Raw genomic sequence first — 23328 nt, 5'->3', positions numbered from 1 at the left:
CTGTAAACACACAGTCCAGTTCATAGTGAATGATGACAGGTCCTACTGCCTGTAAACACACAGTCCAGTTCATAGTGAATGATGACAGGCCCTACTGCCTGTAAACACACAGTCCAGTTCATAGTGAATGATAACAGGCCCTACTGCCTGTAAACACACAGTCCAGTTCATAGTGAATGATGACAGGCCCTACTGCCTGTAAACACACAGTCCAGTTCATAGTGAACGATGGCAGGCCCTACTGCCTGTAAACACAGTCCAGTTCATAGTGAACGATGGCAGGCCCTACTGCCTGTAAACACACAGTCCAGTTCATAGTGAATGATGACAGGCCCTACTGCCTGTAAACACACAGTCCAGTTCATAGTGAATGATGACAGGTCCTACTGCCTGTAAACACACAGTCCAGTTCATAGTGAATGATAACAGGCCCTACTGCCTGTAAACACACAGTTCATAGTGAATGATGACAGGCCCTACTGCCTGTAAACACACAGTTCATAGTGAATGATGACAGGCCCTACTGCCTGTAAACACACAGTCCAGTTCATAGTGAATGATGGCAGGCCCTACTGCCTGTAAACACACAGTCCAGTTCATAGTGAATGATGACAGGCCCTACTGCCTGTAAACACACAGTCCAGTTCATAGTGAATGATGACAGGTCCTACTGCCTGTAAACACACAGTCCAGTTCATAGTGAATGATGACAGGCCCTACTGCCTGTAAACACACAGTCCAGTTCATAGTGAATGATAACAGGCCCTACTGCCTGTAAACACACAGTCCAGTTCATAGTGAATGATGACAGGCCCTACTGCCTGTAAACACACAGTCCAGTTCATAGTGAACGATGGCAGGCCCTACTGCCTGTAAACACACAGTCCAGTTCATAGTGAACGATGACAGGCCCTACTGCCTGTAAACACACAGTCCAGTTCATAGTGAATGAGGACAGGCCCTACTGCCTGTAAACACACTGTCCAGTTCATAGTGAATGATGACAGGCCCTACTGCCTGTAAACACACAGTCCAGTTCAAAGGGAACGATGACAGGCCCTACTGCCTGTAAACACACAGTCCAGTTCATAGTGAATGATAGCAGGCCCTACTGCCTGTAAACACACAGTCCAGTTCAAAGGGAACGATGACAGGCCCTACTGCCTGTAAACACACAGTCCAGTTCATAGTGAATGATGGCAGGCCCTACTGCCTGTAAACACACAGTCCAGTTCATAGTGAATGATGACAGGCCCTACTGCCTGTAAACACACAGTCCAGTTCATAGTGAATGATGACAGGCCCTACTGCCTGTAAACACACAGTCCAGTTCATAGTGAATGATGACAGGCCCTACTGCCTGTAAACACACAGTCCAGTTCATAGTGAATGATGACAGGCCCTACTGCCTGTAAACACACAGTCCAGTTCACAGTGAATGATGACAGGCCCTACTGCCTGTAAACACACAGTCCAGTTCATAGTGAATGATGACAGGCCCTACTGCCTGTAAACACACAGTCCAGTTCACAGTGAATGATGGCAGGCCCTACTGCCTGTAAACACACAGTCCAGTTCATAGTGAATGATGGAAGGCCCAACTTATAGAACACCACAGTATGTGTCATAATACCCATAAAACCTAGTGTTCGAACAGGGAAATGGTTCCAATAGTTTTTCCACCATTCTTTTTTTAGAAACACTTAAAATAAGGACTGTGTTCCGTGCAGGCTTTCCCTGTCGTGATGTTTTGATAACTGTGTAAATCTCTCTAGGTGACTTTTATCAATATATTCACCTGTATTTACTCCCCAAAAATGCAATGGTAATTAGCTGCTAACGTGGAACTACAAATGCCATGGTGGTCTTGAAGAGACTGCCGAATCGAGGCAAAGTCAAGAATCTCTGGATTCACTATCTGATGGTCGCCAAATGTAGTAATGAATAAATTGGCTACATTTCTTTGAAATGGATCATTCTGTGAACTGTCTTGTGCACGTTTTAAATTGACACAATGCCTCTCAGCCAGAGACGATGTGCATTAGCTTGTATAACATCTACTTTGATGCTAGTTGGTATTTTCGAATCCGAAAGAGATTTACATGGTTATGAAAACACCACGACAGGGTAAACCTACACCTAATACAGACCTTATTTGAGGTGTTTCAAGAATTAATTTGGGGGAAATGAATGGTGCAAAAACGACTGAAACCATTTCCGACTTGCAACAAAAAGTGAGTGCATACAGGTTCGCATTTTTGGCCTCAGTGGGAATTGAACCCACAACCCTCTCAATGATAATGCCATGATCTTACCAACAGACACACAGGTCCAGAACCTGTAATGGTACGTATGACATAGTTATAGGGTGCCCGTGAGAGGAGGGTAGAACTGTGCCCTCTATATGAAACCAGCTGCATACAGGTTCGCATTTTTGGCCTCAGTGGGAATTGAACCCACAACCCTCTCAATGATAATGCCATGATCTTACCTCACAGACACACAGGTCCAGAACCTGTAATGGTACGTATGACATAGTTATAGGGTGCCCGTGAGAGGAGGGTAGAACTGTGCCCTCTATATGAAACCAGCTGCATACAGGTTCGCATTTTTGGCCTCAGTGGGAATTGAACCCACAACCCTCTCAATGATAATGCCATGATCTTACCTCACAGACACACAGGTCCAGAACCTGTAATGGTACGTATGACATAGTTATAGGGTGCCCGTGAGAGGAGGGTAGAACTGTGCCCTCTATATGAAACCAGCTGAATGTAATCTTTCCCTGACCTCAGCACTGTCAGAGCAGTTAAGACATATTGAAATCTATCCTGACAAAGCTTATAGAGAATTATAACACAACATGAATCACACCACAGCCTGCTGGTGCTGGGAAACTGTCAGAGGAGAGGGAGAGAAGGGGGAAGAGGAGAGAGGGGGAAGAGGAGACAAGGGGGAAGAGAAGAGAGGGGGAAGAGGAGACAGGGAGGAAGAGAAGAGAGGGGGAAGAGGAGAGAGGGGTAAGAGGAGACAGGGGGAAGAGAAGAGAGGGGGAGAGGAGACAGGGGGAAGAGAAGAGAGGGGGAAGAGAAGAGAGGGGGAAGGGGAGACAGGGGGAAGAGAAGAGAGGGGGAAGAGGAGACAGGGAGGAAGAGAAGAGAGGGGGAAGAGGAGAGAGGGGGAAGAGGAGACAGGGGGAAGATAAGAGAGGGGGAAGAGGAGACAGGGGGAGAGAAGAGAGGGGGAAGAGGAGACAGGGGGAAGAGAAGAGAGGGGGAAGAGGAGAGAGGGGAAGAGAAGAGAGGGGGAAGAGGAGACAGGGGGAAGAGAAGAGAGGGGGAAGAGGAGACAGGGAGGAAGAGAAGAGAGGGGGAAGAGGAGAGAGGGGGAAGAGGAGACAGGGGGAAGAGAAGAGAGGGGGAAGAGGAGACAGGGGGAAGAGAAGAGAGGGGGAAGAGAAGAGAGGGGGAAGAGGAGACAGGGGGAAGAGAAGAGAGGGGGAAGAGGAGACAGGGGGAAGAAGAGAGGGGGAAGAGGGGACAGGGGGAAGAGAAGAGAGGGGGAAGAGGAGAGAGAGAGAGGGGAAGAAGAGAGGGGGAAGAGGAGAGAGAGAGGAGAGAGGGGGAAGAGGAGAGAGGGGGAAGAGAGAGAGGAGAGAGGGGGAAGAGGAGAGAGATATTTTTGAGAGAATTAGATTGAGAGCATTGTGATAGAATTACTCCAGATGAGTCTCTCTCTCTATCTCTGTCTGTCTGTCTGTCTGTCTGTCTGTCTGTCTGTCTGTCTGTCTGTCTGTCTGTCTGTCTGTCTGTCTGTCTGTCTGTCTGTCTGTCTGTCTGTCTGTCTGTCTGTCTGTCTGTCTGTCTGTCTGCCTGTCTGCCTGTCTGTCTGTCTGTCTGTCTGTCTGTCTGTCTGTCTGTCTGTCTGTCTGTCTGTCTGTCTGTCTGTCTGTGTCTCTTGCTCTCTCAATTCAATTTCAATTCAATTTCAAGGGCTTTATTGGCATGGGAAACCTATGCGAAGTAGACAATAAATAAAAGTAAAATAAACAATAAAAATGTACAGTAAACATTGCATTCACAGAAGTTCCAAAAGACTAAAGACATTTCAAATGTCATATTATGTCTATATGCTGCGTTGTAACGAATAGTTAAAGTAAAAAAGGGAAAGTAAATGAATATGGGTTGTATTTACAATGGTGTTTGTTCTTCACTGGTTGCCCTTTTCTTGTGGCAACAGGTCACACATATTGCTGCTGTGATGGCACACTGTGGCATTTCACCCAGTAGATATGGGAGTTTATCAAAACTGATTATGTTTTTGAAATTCTTTGTGGGTCTGTGTAATCTGAGTTAAAAATCTGTTTCTAATATAGTCATACACTGCATGCATTATTTGGTGTTCTACGTTGTACATGGAGGATATTTTAGCAGAATTCTGCGTGCAGAGTCTCAATTTGGACTTTGTCCCATTTTGTGAATTCTTGGTTGGTGATCGGACCCCAGACCTCACAACCATAAAGGGCATTGGGTTCTATAACTGATTCAAGTATTTTTAGCCAGATGCTAATTGGTATGATTAATTTTATGTTCCTTTTGATGGCATAGAAGGCCCTTCTCGGCCTAAACATCAGCGCCCTTACTTGTGGCGCTGATGTTTAGGCCGAGGTATGTATAGTTTTTTATGTGCTGTAGGGCAACGGTGTCTAGATGGAATTTGTATTTGTTGTCCTGGCAACTGGACCTTTTTTGGAACGCCATTATTTTTGTCTTCCTGAGATTTACTGTCTGTGCCCAGGTCTGGCAGAATCTTTGCAGATGATCTAGGTGCTGCTGTAGGCCCTTCTTGGTTGGTGACAGAAGTACCAGATCATCAGCAAACAGTAGACATTTGACTTCAGATTCTAGTAAGGTGAGGCTTGGTGCTGCACTGTCTCTCTCTCTCCTTCTGTGATTCCATCTTTGTCTTCCTGTATCCTGTGTTGGATGCAAATAGAGCCGGAATGGAGTTCCTGTCTGCTTAACAGGAGCTGACAGGGGGGCTGATGGGTAATAATGTCTGCCTTCTCGTGGCGAGATTAAACACAGGAAGCAGGAAGTAAGACAGACAGGAGAATTGAGGGAAGGAGAGAGGTAAAGAGGAAGAGGAGGAGGAAAGTGGAAGGAGAGATGGAAGGAGAGGGAGAGGAGGAGTAGGGAAGGAGGAGGAGGAGTGAGGAAGGAGAGAGAGAAGGAGAGAGGGAAGGAGGAGGAGGAAAGATGAGTAGGAAAGGAGAGAGATAGGAGGAGTAGGGCAGATGAGTATGGAAGGAGAGAGAGAGGAGGAGGAGGGAATGAGAGAGGGAAGAGGAGTAGGGAAGGAGAGGGAGGAGGAGGAGGGAAGGAGAGAGGAGAGGGAGGGAAGATGAGTAGGGAAGGAGAGAGAGAGGAGGAGGAGGGAGGGAGGAGGAGGGAATGGGAGAGGAGGAGGAGGGAGGATGAGTAGGGAAGGAGAGAGGGGAAGAGGGAGTAGGGAAGATGAAAAGGAGAGAGAGGAGGAGGAGGAGGGAATGGGGAAGGAGAGAGAGGGGAGGAGGGAAGGAGAGAGGAGGGAAGAGAGAGGAGGGAAGGAGAGGGAGGAGGAGGAGGGAAGGAAAGAGAGGAGGAGTAGGGAAGATGAGTAGGGAAGGAGAGAGAGGAGGAGGAGGGAAGGAGAGAGAGAGGAGGAGGAGGGAAGGAGAGAGAGGAGGAGGAGGAGGAGGAGGGAAGGAGAGAGAGAGAGAGAGGAGGAGGGAGGGAAGGAGAGAGAGAGGAGGAGGGGAAGGAGGGAAGGAGAGGGAGGAGGAGGAGGAGGAGGGAAGGAGAGAGAGAGGATGAGGAGGGAAGGAGAGAGAGGAGGAGGAGAGAGGCAAGAAGGAGAGAGAGAGGAGGAGGAGGGAAGGAGAGAGAGAGGAGGAGGAGGGAAGGAGAGAGAGAGGAGGAGGAGGGAAGGAGAGAGAGAGGAGGAGGAAGGAGAGAGGGAACCAGTCAGCACAGGGGGAAGATGTTGATAAAACACTGGGGCTTAGTGTTCCTCTCTGGGTTTCCTTTTGGGTTAGGAACGGGGAGTATTTCTCTTTACTTCATTGGGAAGAGAAGAGTACTGCTCATTATTGTCGGCCAATAGCATTCTATGACTCCACAGTCTGGTTTCCCTTACTAAAGAAAGTGACACTGTGTTTTAATTGATAATGTGACAGCTGGGCATTTCTTTACTTTCAAGCTAATTTTATCCCTTGTGAATGTTGGGAGCTGTGAGGGTGTTACAGTGAAGTCGGTCAGAGCAGAACAGAGGCAGCTTGCACTTCACGTTCCTCTGGTTCATCAGTCTCTCACTGTAAAACAGTCACCATGGTGTGAACGTACAGGGTGGATTGAAAACCACACACCTTTTTCATGGTACACATATCTCTCTGGTGTGTGCTCATAGCAGTTTTCCAAGAGGCCAATTGGTCGGACTCGGTTGTGCCTGCACATTTACCAACCCAAATTCCAAATGATTGTCTGCACATGAATCATTTTTAGCAATCAAGGCTAAAGACTTGATTATGGCCAAAAACATGTGTTTAATGATAAAAGGACGTACAGAGATTTCATAAAGCAGGTTAGGCTATATTAGAAGGTATATTCTGTCTTCTCGCAGGCAGGCAGCCATTCAGAGAGCCAGACACAGCCAGGATGTGTCCCAGTGGGGATCTCCCCAAGGCAGCCCCAATCCCAGGCCATGACTAAATCAGCATATGTACGTGTGTGTGTGTGTGTGTGTGTGTGTGTGTGTGTGACAAACTAAAAATAGAACACATCTATTAAAGTGTGTGTCCCTGGTCAACTAACTGTGACCTTCTCTTTCTCTCTCTCTCTCTCTCTCTAGATATATATTAATATCACTCTCTCTCTCTCTCTCTCTCTCTCTCCTCTCTCTCTCCCCTTCAGATCTCACTCTATATCCCTTAAACTAACCCTCTGTCTACTCCCTGTCTCTCCATCCTTTGTCTGCCCCTGTCTTTCCTCACCCCTTGTCTCTTGTCCTCTTCCTCACCCCTCTGTCTACCCCTCCCTGTCCTCTCCATCCTCACCCCTCTCTCTATCCCTCCCTGTCCTCTCCATCCTCTCTCTCTACCCCTTCATCCTCACCCCTCCCCCCCTCCATCTCACCCCTCTATATCCCTATCCTCACCCCTTCTCTCTTAAACCCCTCTCTCTAACCCATCCTCTGTCTACCCCTCCCTGTCCTCTCCATCCTCACCCCTCTGTCTGCCCCTCCCCCTCTGTCTTCTCCATCCTCACCCCTCTGTCTACCCCTCCCTGTCCTCTCCATCCTCACCCCTCTGTCTACCCCTCCCTGTCCTCTCCATCCTCACCCCTCCCTGTCCTCTCCATCCTCACCCCTCTCTCTACCCCTCCTCCTGTCCTCTCCATCCCCTCCCTACCCCTCCCTGTCCTCTCCATCCTCACCCCTCTCTCTACCCCTCCCTGTCCCATCTCCATCCTCACCCCCCTGTCTCTCCATCCTCACCCCTCTGTCTACCCCTCCCTGTCCTCTCCATCCTCACCCCTCACCCCTCCCTATCCCCACCCCTCTCTCTACCCCTCCCTGTCCTCTCCATCCTCACCCCTCTCTCTACCCCTCCCTGTCCTCTATATCTCACAAGAGATGGATTAAATCATATTGCAGCACCACGTCATACATTGTAGTCGTTAAGGTTCAACACTATAATGTATTTCAGGTATGAAAACAGACGGACCAAAAGCAGATTATCACATCCTAATCCACATAATCCACTTCAGACAATGGAGGAGAAACTGGTAAAATGGGAAAACATAATTCCTGAACATCATTCAAAAATCTCCCAACCTATAGTCATCAAACTGAGAGCCTGTCTTCCCAAAACCCAAAACCCAATCCGTAATCCAGTAAACCTGTACTCAACATATTTACAGCTCCAATGCCTCCTTCACTCATTTAGACTCAGTCAGCCCTCTGTCTGTTTTACAACTTTAAATTAACGTTCATTTAATTAACTTGCTTAATCCAAGCACCCTTGTTGAGCTTCCATTAGACAGGGGCCGATAAACACACAGAGAGACAAACACAATACAGCAACTCACTGCATTACTTCAGGGGAGTGTTTCACTTTCGACTCCAGACCGTTGTTAGAACACACACAGCAATGTTTAACACACAGAGAAACACATACAGTATTTGACATGACACTCACTCAATCTAGCCCAAGATTTCTTAAAGAGAGGATGAAGAAAGACTGATCTGTACCTTTGCTTTTAGCTAGGGGAGGAGGAGAGAAGAGGATGTGTATCCACAGAGGAGGAAGAGGAGGAGAGAAGAGGTTGTGTATCCACAGTGGCAGAAGAGGAGGAAGAGGAGGAAGAGGAGGAGAGAAAACCAACAGTGAATAGTTTGACGTGAAAGAGTGCTCAATGAGTACAAAACACACATTAATATATTTATATTAATTAACAAAATCAACACACAGTAGCAACTTGGCAGTGTAGTATAATTAGACCACACTACAGACCACAGAGTCCTTCACACACTACACATTAACACACACACACACACACAATCACGCATACACACATCATGCAGTACTCTAGGTTTATGTTAAAATCTGCATGCGGAAAAACAAGTATTTCAGTTAGTTTGCATCTGAGATGGCAAATTCCTCCTCTTTTGATATTGTTAATGTAACACTGTAACATGATGTAACATTGATGTAACACTGTAACATGATGTAACACTGTAACATGATGTAACACTGTAACATGATGTAGCACTGTAACATGATGTAGCACTGTAACATGATGTAACATTGATGTAACACTGTAACATGATGTAACACTGTAACATGATGTAGCACTGTAACATGATGTAACATTGATGTAACAATGTAACATGATGTAGCACTGTAACATGATGTAACATTGATGTAACACTGTAACATGATGTAGCACTGTAACATGATGTAACATTGATGTAACACTGTAACATGATGTAGCACTGTAACATGATGTAACATTGATGTAACATTGTAACATGATGTAACATTGTAACATGGTGTAACATTGATGTAACATTGTAACATGATGTAACACTGTAACATGACGTAGCACTGTAACATTGTAACATGATGTAATATTGATGTAACATGATGTAACATGATGTAACATTGTAACATGATGTAACATTGATGTAACATTGTAACATGATGTAACACTGTAACATGATGTAATATTGATGTAACATTGTAACATGATGTAACACTGTAACATGACGTAGCACTGTAACATGATGTAACATTGACGTAGCACTGTAACATGATGTAATATTGATGTAACATTGTAACATGATGTAACACTGTAACATGACGTAGCACTGTAACATGATGTAATATTGATGTAATATTGATGTAATACTGTAACATGATATAATATTGATGTAATACTGTAACATGATGTAACATTGATGTAGTAATGCTGTACATTGATGTAATGCTGTACATTGATGTAATGCTGTACATTGATGTAATGCTGTACATTGATGTAACACTGTACATTGCTGTAATGCTGTACATTGATGTAATGCTGTACATTGATGTAATGCTGTACATTGATGTAACACTGTACATTGCTGTAATGCTGTACATTGATGTAATGCTGTACATTGCTGTAATGCTGTACATTGCTGTAATGCTGTACATTGCTGTAATGCTGTACATTGATGTAATGCTGTACATTGATGTAATGCTGATACATTGATGTAATGCTGTACATTGCTGTAATGCTGTACATTGATGTAACACTGTACATTGCTGTAATGCTGTACATTGATGTAATGCTGTACATTGATGTAATGCTGTACATTGATGTAATGCTGTACATTGCTGTAATGCTGTACATTGATGTAATGCTGTACATTGCTGTAATGCTGTACATTGATGTAACACTGTACATTGATGTAATGCTGTACATTGATGTAACACTGTACATTGATGTAATGCTGTACATTGATGTAATGCTGTACATTGATGTAATGCTGTACATTGATGTAATGCTGTACATTGATGTAATGCTGTACATTGATGTAATGCTGTACATTGATGTAATGCTGTACATTGCTGTAATGCTGTACATTGCTGTAATGCTGTACATTGATGTAATGCTGTACATTGATGTAATGCTGTACATTGATGTAATGCTGTACATTGCTGTAATGCTGTACATTGATGTAATGCTGTACATTGATGTAATGCTGTACATTGATGTAATGCTGTACATTGATGTAATGCTGTACATTGATGTAATGCTGTACATTGCTGTAATGCTGTACATTGATGTAATGCTGTACATTGATGTAATGCTGTACATTGCTGTAATGCTGTACATTGATGTAATGCTGTACATTGATGTAATGCTGTACATTGATGTAACACTGTACATTGATGTAACACTGTACATTGATGTAATGCTGTACATTGATGTAATGCTGTACATTGCTGCAATGCTGTTACAATGTTATTAACATCACATATAGAGGAAAAATTGCATTTGTCATCTGAAGAGAACATTTTCGAAACATCACAAAAAAACACACAAACACGCTGAAACAAATGATGGTGAGAAAAGAAGAGAGAGGCCTACCTTGCTCTGCCATCATCATATGTGAAAATCCTTTAGGGAACGAACGAACGAAAGAAACATGGAGAGAAAAAAGGTTTTAACAACATGACTGCCAAAAACACACAAAAAAAATATTTTCCATCCTAAAAAATGCTATGTTTTTATTAGTACCATGTACAGATGTATGTAGGATCTTCATTTGATTGACAACTTTCCTGCAATGCAGGAAATAAAAAAAATGTCTAGTGTATTAGAGATTTAAAAAGGGTTCTGAAGTTTGTAAGTTCCACTTAGATATTTTAGACTTGATTTATCAACCCCTACAAAAATGTACATTAATTACAATCCACATAATAATTCACATTTCCTGTTTCTTTGGGATAATTTTCCTGCTGTTGCAAACTGGCTCAAATTAAGATCCTACATCTGTATATAACAAGTGGTCAATGATTTTTATATTTCTAAGAGGAGATGGTTTGCCTCTGAAAAGTTACCTGGAATATTGCCGTTGACCTCTGGAAGAAGAAGAAAAAGAACAAAGAAGAAAAGAAAGAGTTGCATCATTAGAATCCCTCTTATTTCATTGGCAGGAAGTCTATCACGTAAACGTAACACACCTGACACCTGACACACCCGACACCTAACACACCTGACCCACCTGACACCTAACACACCTGACACAGCTGATACCTGACACCTGACACACCTGACACCTAACACACCTGACACACCTGACATCTAACACACCTGACACACCTGACACACCTGACACACCTGACACCTAACACACCTGACACCTAACACACCTGACACCTGACACCTGACACACCTGACACCTGACACACCTGACACCTAACACACCTGACACCTAACACACCTGACACTGTCCTGTTCATGGATATAGTGAGTGTATGTCACAGTAGAACATATTACATTGGAGGGAATATATTGTAGCGAGAGAGAACATCACTGTCATCATCTCATCTGTCCCATCCTGTGAAAGGGGGTCAGATCACCAGAACAGCCCTTTGACCCCAAATACATCCAGAAAAACATTGAGGAAGCTTATTTCTGCTTCAGTAACACTTACAGGTAAACAAACACACACACACACACAGCTGGGACATAAATCTAAGCTAGCAGAAGCACCAGATCCCTGTTAGCAGGTGGTGAATTTATGATGAAGGCGTGTGAGTAGGAGTGAGAGAGGAGAGATGAGTGCTGTTAATCCTCTCTGTCCCATACCTTTGGTTATCTCTCTCTGCAGACACAAACTCTACCAAACAGACCACTTTCCTATTCATCAGAAGACCTCATACTTAGGAAGGTGCAACATTAAAACACTTCTGTACATGTCATGATAAACCTTTGACTTGTATCTAATGCCAGGAGCTTTTCAGGTCATGTGATCAGGAGACTTCATGTCCCATCTTGTCTTATTGGTTTTTAAAAAGCTGAGAGAACTCTCACACAGGCTGAGAGCTTGGGAATTGGGTTAGAGATTTTTTATTTTATTTTTTATTTGTACCTTTATTTAAGCCAGTACATGTCCAGAACGACAGGTATGTACCTTGTCAGCTTGACAAGACATTTGTTTTAGGGGGAAAAATACAAATGCAGGGCCAGCTCAAATTATTTAGCCATTTTCGATGCAGCGTCTTTTTTCCATTGTTTTATAATTGAAACCTTGGGACTAGACCTAGACTGTTTATTAAATAATTGAAACCTTGGGACTAGACCTAGACTGTTTATTAAATAATTGAAACCTTGACAATATAATAATGTGAAAACTATTAAGATGAAATGGTATAGCTTTGGTTCTTTCCCACCAATCTGTCTCAGTGTAAGTCTGCTGATTAGCCCCGACCACAGGCAGTGATTAAGAAAGGAAATTATCACCAGTCTAATTGAGTCGGTCTCCATTAAAGGCTTCAGAGATGTGTTAGAGATTAATTTAAATCATTTCACGATCCAGATATTAGATATGTATTAGAGATGTAGAGATTCAACTCAAATTATTTTTACCAGACAGATATTACTTACGTATTAGGTATTAATTTAGTCACCGAGCAAATTCCATCTGCCTGAACATAGGACAAGCTGTTCAAATAGCACACGTGTGCCTGTGTGCGTTTGTGCATGTGTGTGTGTGTGTGCCTGAGTGCATGCGTCCGTACATGTGTTTGTGAGTGTTCAATGTAATCTCCTCTACATCTCCTCTTCAGATGGGGTCCTCTAGTATTGTCTGGTGTCAATAGAGTGTTGAAGCCCACAACGTAACCTCCTGACCGTGGCATTCAAATGGCTCAGTCCCAGGAGAGGACACTGAGGAATTAGCCAGATTAGAAAGAAGAAGGGTGTGTGGATGGTGTGAGAATGTGACGTGTGTGTGTGTGTGTGTGTGTCCCTCTTCATTTGTTTTTAATCTGACCTACTCTTAAAATGACAGACTATTACTATAGTATTGTTTGGTTTTTCCCACCAGTGGACACACACACGCACGCACACACACACACACACACACACACACACACACACACACACACACACACACACACACACACACACACACACACACACACACACACGTCTAGTGAATAGGTGACTGTTTTCTCTTCATTCTTCATTGAACTATTACGTAGCAGATACATGAACATTAGTCTCTACTAGGGCTGTGGCGGTCATGATATTTCGTCAGCCGGTGACTGTCAAATTACTGTCAGTCTCACAGTAATTGACTGTTAATTAACATAAACACATTTAGCATCTCTTGGCGTCCACACATTCCACACTGACGCAGACCTTTGGAACATCTACATTTAAAAAAGTCTAACAAACCCATTTAATATTGCCCACACCTTCACAATAAATACATTAATTATATTAGACAGATCTAAAGAAATATGATAACTTGAAAATTTAGTGTATTTCAGAAGGACAGAATAGCATACACTGAGTTGTCCTTATGTTAGGTCCTGATGTGGCTATGACATATGGCTGTGGGCTACACTAGTTTATTTAGCAGAATTCCGTGCCATTATTTTTTAACAATTGAACAAAGCTGAACAAAAAAAGAGCTGAATAAAAAAATAAAGGATATTTTCTCCAAAGGATTTGAGGGTTGTGCGCACATGCAGCTATTCTGTGTTGAGCAGTTAACAAAGAAATAGGTACTCTTGTAAGCTTAATTTAGAGTTATTCATATAATTTTAGTTGTTCTATGAACGTTGGGCTATACAGTGGGGAGAACAAGTATTTGATACACTGCTGATTTTGCAGGTTTTCCTACTTAAAAAGCATGTAGAGGTCTGTAATTTTGATCATAGGTACACTTCAACTGTGAGAGACGGAATCTAAAACAAAAATCCAGAAAATCACATTGTATGATTTTTAAGTAATTAATTTGACATAAGTATTTGATCACCTACCAACCAGTAAGAATTCCAGCTCTCACAGACATTTTAGTTTTTCTTTAAGAAGCCCTCCTGTTCTCCACTCATTACCTGTATTAACGGCACCTGTTTGAACTCTTTACCTGTATAAAAGACACCTGTCCACACACTCAATCAAACAGACTCCAACCTCTCCACAATGGCCAAGACCAGAGAGCTGTGTAAGGACATCAGGGTGAAAATTGTAGACCTGCACAAGGCTAGGATGGGCTACAGGACAATAGGCAAGCAGCTTGGTGAGAAGGCAACAACTGTTGGCGCAATTATTAGAAAATGGAAGAAGTTCAAGATGACGGTCAATCACCCACGGTCTGGGGCTCCATGCAAGATCTCACCTCGTGGGGCATCAATAATCATGAGGAAGGTGAGGAATCAGCCCAGAACTACACGGCAGGACCTGATCAATGACCTGAAGAGAGCTGGGACCACAGTCTCAAAGAAAACCATTAGTAACACACTACGCCGTCATGGATTAAAATCTTGCAGTGCACGCAAGGTTCCCCTGCTCAAGCCAGCGCATGTCCAGGCCCGTCTGAAGTTTGCCAATGACCATCTGGATGATCCAGAGGAGGAATGGAAGAAGGTAATGTGGTCTGATGAGACAAAAATAGAGCTTTTTGGTCTAAACTCCACTCGCCGTGTTTGGAGGAAGAAGAAGGATGAGAACAACCCCAAGAACACCATCCCAACCGTGAAGCATGGAGGTGGAAACGTCATTCTTTGGGGATGCTTTTCTGCAAAGGGGACAGGACGACTGCACCGTATTGAGGGGTTGATGGATGGGGCCACGTATTGCGAGATCTTGGCCAACAACCTCCTTCAGTAAGAGCATTGAAGATGGGTCGTGGCTGGGTCTTCCAGCAAGACAACGACCCGAAACACACAGTCAGGGCGACTAAGGAGTTGGCTCCGTAAGAAGCATCTCGAGGTCCTGAAGCGGCCTAGCCAGTCTCCAGACCTGAACCCAATAGAACATCTTTGGAGGGAGCTGAAAGTCCGTATTGCCCAGTGACAGCCCCGAAACCTGAAGGATCTGGAGAAGGTCTGTATGAGTGGGTCAAAATCCCTGCTGCAGTGTGTGCAAACCTTGTCAAGAACTACAGGAAACGTATGATCTCTGTAATTGCAAACAAAGGTTTCTGTACCAAATATTAAGTTCTGCTTTTCTGATGTTTCAAATACTTATGTCATGCAATAAAATGCAAATTAATTACTTAAAAATCATACAATGTGATTTTCTGGATTTTTTTATTAGATTCCGTCTCTCACAATTGAAGTGTACCTATGCAAAAAAATTACAGACCTCTACATGCTTTGTAAGTAGGAAAACCTGCAAAATCGGCAGTGTATCAAATACTTGTTCTCCCCTGATGCGACTCCAATGATAATTTGAAAAAAAGTTGCTTGAAAGGCATGAGCTCTGCTTAGTTGTTTTTTTGCGTATGCTGTACACACTTCATCCGTCTCTGATTCACAATTTGACAAGAACTTGGTAATGCCTTGAATTTCCCGGCTGTAATGCACCCCCCCAAAAAGCATGCCTTTTGCGGCCATTGTTCCCTTCTCCCTGAGTGCTGCATGCTCGGAAACACCTCTCACTCACAAGGCTCTCCATCACAGGCTACAAGTGAAGACAGACACTTTGAGGATGCAACTGCGTGTGTCCATATCCTATTCCGAGGTGCATAATGAAAATATTGGAAGAACTGTCCACATTTACTTTTCGTCAGCCAACAAGATGAGTAGGCCTTATGAACAGTGAAAGCACTAGCCTATGTCAATTTACTATACTCCATTGTTCAAAAGTTGTGTCACGCCCTGACCTTAGTAATCTTTGTTTTCTTTATTGTTTTGGTTATGTCAGGGTGTGACATGGGTGATGTATGTGTTTTTGTACTGTCTATGGGTTTTGTAGGTTTATGCGGTCGTTTACTATCTAGGTGTTTATGTATGTCTATGGTTGACTAGATTGGTTCTTAATTAGATGTAGCTTTTTATCGTTGTCTCTAATTGGGAACCATATTTAGGCAGCCATCTCCCTCGGGTAATTTGTGGGTTATTATCTAAGTCTATGTCTAGTTGTCTGTGTCTGCACTGGTTATATATAGCATCATGTTCATTTGTTGTTCTGTAAGTTTTATTTAGTGTCATTCATTATATATAGAAGATGTATTCATATCACGCTGCGCATTGGTCTCCTCTCTACGACGATCGTGACAAGTTGACCTATTCTATTCTGTGCGAGAAATAAATATTCCAAACACAGTCGGGGACAGCTGTGGGATACGATAGATCCCAAATTAATACAACCACTAGCATCAAAAAAAAACTTTTTTAAGCAATGAACAGAAGTGAATGTTTAAAATGTGATAAACTGTTAAGCTTACATTATAAGCACAGCAATGCGGCAGTGGCCATCATTCACAAGTAATAATATATCAACCACAAGTGATAGGCTAATACTGTCACCCATCAGACTATTCTTGATTTAATCTTGTCTTTACATATACTAAATAATAAATGTGGGAAATTTGTTTTGAAAAAATACATGTCATCTATGAACTTTATTTTATTTTTTATTTTTTTTACCTTTATTTAACTAGGCAAGTCAGTTAAGAACAAATTCTTATTTTCAATGACGGCCTAGGAACAGTGGGTTAACTGCCTGTTCAGGGGCAGAACGACAGATTTGTGCCTTGTCAGCTCGGGGATTTGAACTTGCAACCTTTTGGTTACAAGTCCAACACTCCAACCACTAGGCTACCCTGCCGCCCAACTTAAATAGCACATGAAAGATGCTTTTGTAAAGATAAGAAATGTGCTTAATATTAGGAAAGTTGAGAAATAAATATAGTATGAAAAGCTGATGGCATCCTCCTCTTTTTAATAGAGGCCATCACTCTGTTTTCTCATGCAATTGCATTGCCTATAGAAGTGTTGGATTAGATGTTCGAATACATTTGCATTAATGTCAGAGTGATTAGAGGGACAATGGAGTGCTGAGTACCAGGCAGTTAGTAAGTTTGGTAATCTACTAATGACCATCAGCAGCATCAGAGCATGGAGAAGCCTAATTGTCGTGAATTTGACTGCCTTTGTGACTCATGACCGCCGGTGTGGTGGTAATACGGTCACCACAACAGCCTTAGCCTCTACCTTCATTTTAAACCCTCCAAGTTCAAAACGTGTAATGTTCACAATAACTTAAGTTGATAAAAAGATCTAAGACAACATTAGGTGATAATATATGGATTAATATGGATTTATAATCAGCTATAATAGGGCGGTCATTTTGGACCGGGAACACAGAATGAATTAACATGAAATGAACACAACAGGAGGGTTAAACAAATGCCCCACGGAATAGTCAAACTACTGAAACTCAGCAGGGCTTTGGCAAACTAGTTTGTGTATTACTATTCACATTGCATAAACAGACTCCACTCTACTGGAAAAGTTAATACCTGAGTGTGACTGACGTGAGTGGCTTTTGTCCATACAGTAAAAGTTAAAGGGAAGAGTTAGAGCCATACTTTACTCTACAGGCCAACAGTATGACACTTATAGGGATGGCCAAGAGCCATAAGAGATTGTTTGATTTAAAGGGATGGCCAAGAGCTATAAGAGATTGTTTGATTTAAAGGGATGGCCGGGAGCTATACGAGATAGTATTGATTTAAAGGAATGGACGAGAGCTATAAGAGATTGTTTGATTTAAAGGAACGGACGAGAGCTATAAGAGATAGTATGGACTTAAAGGGATGGCCAGGAGCTATAAGATATAGTATTGATTTAAAGGGATGGCCAGGAGCAATAAGAGATAGCAATAGTCTAGGTACTTCAGTTATGGTCTAGAAGCTTCCGTAATAGTCTAGAAGCTTCGGTAATAGTCTAGGTGCTTCAGTTATAGTCTAGGTGCTTCAGTTATAGTCTAGACGCTTCAGTTATAGTCTAGAAGCTTCAGTTATAGTCTAGACGCTTCAGTAATAGTCTAGACGCTTCAGTAATAGTCTAGGTGTTTCAGTATGTAGGACTATCCCAGATTGGTGACATAGGGTGAGTGGTGCGTTCTGTGGGCCTAGGAGTATCTATGTGTGTGTGAATGTAGACTGTATTTACGTTTGTCTGAGTGTAGATTCTGTATTTACGATCAGTTTACGAGCAGTGTTATATTATATATTTAAAGCAGCAGTACCTTGGCACGTAAAACGTTTTTAATTTTCCCATGATTGTCTGAGCTGCTTGTTCACAGCCGCAGCCCACACACACACACACACACACAAAACACACACACACACACACACACAAACGAACACACACAGGTCCAGGCCCCGCCCCTGACTAAGCCTCCTATCAGTGGTCTGCAGCAAACAGCACAGACAGGGAAAGCAGTCATAAATCAGCTGGAGAAGAGCGTCTGCTGGCGGGTTGTAAATCAGGGTGAGACAGAACCTCACACGACCCAGGCCGCTGCAGCCCTGTCAAGCCTCGCTTCATGTAGCAGGGGGCCTGGTGATGGAGGACTGGGAGTGGAGGTCTGGAGGAAGCAAGGTGAGGTATAGCATCTCTTGCTATCGATAGATAGATGGGCTTTTCCACTCGAGGTAAAACACTCAGACAAGGGGTTTTAACTTTATCCATTACATACAGGTCAGCCATGTTCTTTTCTTTGCAGTCTTTCTTGAGGATTTGTCTGCAGTGAGAGAGAACCGGTCACCAGAGTTTGACACACAAACACACACACACACACACACACACACACACACACACCACACACACACACGCACGCACACACGTTGTCACACACACTGTTATACTCCCTCAATTCAATCATGGAAGGAAACCAAAGCAGCTTAAGGCCTAGATTCAATCAGATCAAGTGTTAACTGGCTATAGCCGACACTCGCTGTGTAAAGAGAGAAAACACTAACCCAGGGGTTCCCAAATGTTTTCACTCAGGCCCCCCTTCCAGCAATGCTATACATTTTGCAATGGCTAATGTGTATTCATGTAATATTTGAGTGACTAACAAAATCTAAGGACAAAAAACAAAGTTGGGGCTGGCATGGGCTGACATGGGTTATAAATATCTCTCTAAGGTATGCGATAACTGACATGCCAAGAGGAACTGATGAGGCATGACCCAATTGGAAATTGCACCTTGTACTTTCTACTATTACAACTTTCAAGAGTAAGTTGAAAGCCAGATTGATTTTTATTGATTTTTTTGAGGGGGGCACTGCCTTGCAGCTTGGGAACCACCACTCTAACCTACTAAAGACACAGGGCAATAAGTAACAGGGAATATAAGAAATAGCATTACCCTCTAATAGCTCTGATTTTCTCACCGGATCTGAAATTAATTAATGGAAAAGCCAATGAATGGATTACTGTTGTTTCAGCGGACCTTAATAAATCATAAATGCATTTATTCACTCTCCGTTTAGAAATGAAAACACCTTTCTTATGCTCCTTCCAAGAAATCATGCTCCTTCCAATTACTATGCTCCTTCCAATTACTATGCTCCTTCCAATTACTATGCTCCTTCCAATTACTATGCTCCTTCCAAGAAATCATGCTCCTTCCAATTACTATGCTCCTTCCAATTACTATGCTCCTTCCAATTACTATGCTCCTCCAAGAAATCATGCTCCTTCCAATTACTATGCTCCTTCCAATTACTATGCTCCTTCCAATTACTATGCTCCTTCCAATTACTATGCTCCTTCCAAGAAATCATGCTCCTTCCAATTACTATGCTCCTTCCAATTACTATGCTCCTTCCAATTACTATGCTCCTCCAAGAAATCATGCTCCTTCCAATTACTATGCTCCTTCCAATTACTATGCTCCTTCCCAGAAATCATGCTCCTTCCAATTACTATGCTTCTTCCAATTACTATGCTCCTTCCAATTACTATGCTCCTTCCAATTACTATGCTCCTTCCAATTACTATGCTCCTTCCAAGAAATCATGCTCCTTCCAATTACTATGCTCCTTCCAATTACTATTTATAAAAATCTATTTGTTGTCTGACCATGAACAATATCTGCTGGGGAGGAGGAGAAGAGGAGATGGAGGAGAAGAGGAGATGGAGGAGAAGAGGAGATGGAGGAGAAGAGGAGATAGAGGAGATGGAGGGTTGTGATTGAGTCAAAGCAGTTCCAGAATGTTCTGGAACACAAAAGGAGGTGATTCGAACACCTGCCATTGCGTGATTGGGGGATGAAAAAGGCTCAGGAACCCCCCGTTCTCTCTATAGGCATCCTTATCAGTGCCTGCAGGGCGGCCCCATGAACCTGAACCTCGGTGGCTAGCCATGCTGCTAACCTCGGATAGATTAGCACTCTACTTTTGCAACCACACAGGGATAATAACACACACTGAGTCAGAGAGATGACTGAGTCAACAACAAAGTCAGAACGTTTCATAGTAAGTCCAAGAAGCCTTTGGAAAATCATAAAAAGGATCTATTGACTAGGATGGATGTGTTCTACATTGTCAAATAATAGTGAAGACAACAACATTGATTTGTTAAACACTTTTTTGGTTACTACATGATTCCACATGTATCATTTCATAGTTTTGATGTCTTCACTATTATTTGACCATGTAGAACACAACAAAATAAAGAAAAACCCTTGAATGAGTAGGTCTAAAACTTGTGCCCGTTAGTGTAGTATGTCCGTTAGTGTAGTATGTCCGTTAGTGTAGTAAGTCCGTTAGTGTAGTATGTCCGTTAGTGTAGTATGCCCGTTAGTGTAGTATGTCCGTTAGTGTAGTATGCCCGTTAGTGTAGTATGTCCGTTAGTGTAGTATGCCCGTTAGTGTAGTATGTCCGTTAGTGTAGTATGCCCGTTAGTGTAGTATGTCCGTTAGTGTAGTATGTCCGTTAGTGTAGTATGTCCATTAGTGTAGTATGCCCGTTAGTGTAGTATGCCCGTTAGTGTAGTATGTCCGTTAGTGTAGTATGCCCGTTAGTGTAGTATGCCCGTTAGTGTAGTATGTCCATAACTGTAAGTTTAGTCTTGAACCTGTCTTTCCTTCATCCGTCCTAGTCAATAGATCCTTTTTATGATTTTCCAAAGGCTTCTTGGACTTACTTTGAAACGTTCTGACTTTGTTGTTGACTCAGTCATCTCTCTGACTCAGTGTGTGTTATTATCCCTGTGTGGTTGGAAAAGCAGAGTGCTAAATTATCCGCGGTTAGCAGCATGGCTAGCCACCGGGGTTCAGGTTCATGGGGCCACCCTGCAGGCACTGATAAGAATGCCTATATTTTGCCCAATAGCATAGGTAGACCCTCAGGAACAGTAAAGGAAATTGAAATCAGATGGGCTTTTTTTCTATGTTTTTTTTAAGGGGTGGATCAGCTTAATATTGCGGAAAGAATGTTGCTTCCATCAATGTAATTGTCTGCATCATTGAAATCAGATCTTACCTTCATTGCAGAAACAGCCCTTGTATTCCGTTTTGGAACAGTCACACAAGGGTTCCCCATCTACCACGGAGCAGCTCCCACCATTCTCACACGGGTTCTCCGTACAGCGCCGGTCCGACTCCAGACGCACCCTGAGGCTGCTGAGGAGAACCGGTTCCATGTTCCCATACTTCAGATCCATGATGGTTCCTCTGAAGGGCGGGGCGTCGCACGCTGTGGGCAGCGTGAGTGCCGAGGTGCGGATATCCAGCGGAACGCCGCCCAGGAACAGGTCACTGATTATCTTCATGTGCTGGCGGCTACCTCCGGTGGGCCGCACCTCGTCCGCTTTGACCTGGCCGTCCAGCCCCAATACCGTCCGCAGGCCGTAGCGGCTCAGTGTGGCAAAGTGCCAGCTGCTATCATTAACTCTCTTGTCGGACACCACAGCGATATCGGCGCAGTCGATGCTGAAGCGCAGCTGCAACTTGCCCTCCACCACCATCAGCTGCAGGAAGTCGCAGTAACCTCCGTCGTCGAAGTACAGTAGCAGCGCCGTGGACACGTCCGTCTTGAACTGGAAGCTGAGGTCGCTGCGCGTGCTGGCATCCCAGCGGAGGTAGCGGGCCCACTGGCCGGGGGCCCCGGTGAACTCCAGGCTCAGACACACACCCAGGAGCGCCAAGAGCATCAGCTGTAGTCTAGCAGCCAAGCCCAGAACATCCATGGTCAACAAGGAGGAGGAGGTTGAGGAAGAGGAAGAAGAGTAGGAGGAAGAGGAAGGGGAGGAGGAGGATGAGGTGGAAGGAAGGAGGAGGAAGAGGAAGGGGAGGAGGTGGATGAGGTGGAAGGAAGGAGGAGGAAGAGGTGGAAGGAAGGAGGAGGAAGAGGTGGAAGGAAGGAGGAGGAAGAGGAAGAGGAAGGGGAGGAGGAGGATGAGGTAGAAGGAAGGAGGAGGAAGAAGAAGAGGAGGAGGACGATGAAGAGAAAGAGGAGTTTATATTCCTGAATGCTTGGATAGCATTGAATTGGGTATGGTTTAAAAGTTTTAGAGTTAATATCCAATTCTAGAGGGACTATCCACAGTCGTACACAAGTACACTCAGAGATGTTTATTGCTGCTAGTACAACAGGTGTCTTTTCACAATGAGTAGTTGGGATAACAGTTATAATTTCAGCTCTCTTTTCTCCTGAAGAAGGGAGGAGAGAAGAGAAAAAACTGTTCCTCCTTCCGCTGGGTCAAAGTTCAACCGTTTTTAATCAGTTACAGTCCAAAGAGGTTGCTATGGGGAATCATGGCGTGAGGTCTGATTGGACTGACTCTACTTTTTGTCAGGTTGACCAGGACATCCTTCTTCATGTTGCCTGCTGGGATGTGTAGTTCACAAGGGAGCCTCTGGATCTCCTCAGTTCCATCACTGTCAGACACAGGGAAGCACAAGAATTACACTCAGGGAAAACACACACACACACAAACACACAGTATTGATTTTCACACCATCCCTTAATCTGAACACTTTTCAAACACAGACTGATATTTTCAGACAGGCATTCTTTTTCCCGGCTACTACTTCAGACCCATCCAGACCCCCTAAAAATGTTTTAAATTATTTGAAAAATCTAATCTTCATTCAGTATGAAAAAAAAAAGAAAATGTATGCACTCACTACTATAAGTCGCTCTGTATAATAGCGTCTGCTTAATGACTAAAATATAAATGTACATTTTGTAAACGTTTTGTCCACACTGCTAAGACGAGCTAATTGTCAAACACAGACAAATACCCGCAGTCTACTATTGCA

At 43.5% G+C, this 23328-nt stretch overlaps 1 protein-coding gene across 1 annotated transcript in view; it reads right to left on the bottom strand.

Annotated features, from left to right (window-relative positions):
- The window catches only part of LOC112255808 (neurexin-3a-like), a 170608-nt gene extending 148272 nt beyond the window's left edge, over window positions 1–22336 (bottom strand). Inside the window, exons 1-3 of the mRNA XM_042326240.1 lie at window positions 21548–22336; window positions 11147–11167; window positions 10641–10703 (exon numbers count right to left, since the gene is read on the bottom strand). Of these exons, the coding sequence (XP_042182174.1) occupies window positions 10641–10703; window positions 11147–11167; window positions 21548–22253 (790 nt within the window). The 5' untranslated portion in view covers window positions 22254–22336. The remainder of the gene's footprint in view (window positions 1–10640; window positions 10704–11146; window positions 11168–21547) is intronic.
- Between the last annotated feature and the right edge of the window lie 992 nt (window positions 22337–23328).

The sequence above is a fragment of the Oncorhynchus tshawytscha genome, linkage group LG08 (genome assembly GCF_018296145.1).
Source record: "Oncorhynchus tshawytscha isolate Ot180627B linkage group LG08, Otsh_v2.0, whole genome shotgun sequence".
Taxonomy (NCBI): Eukaryota; Metazoa; Chordata; class Actinopteri; order Salmoniformes; family Salmonidae; genus Oncorhynchus; species Oncorhynchus tshawytscha.
The sequence above is the reverse complement of the archived record's forward strand: the minus strand, read 5'-3'. Positions and strand labels throughout refer to the sequence as shown.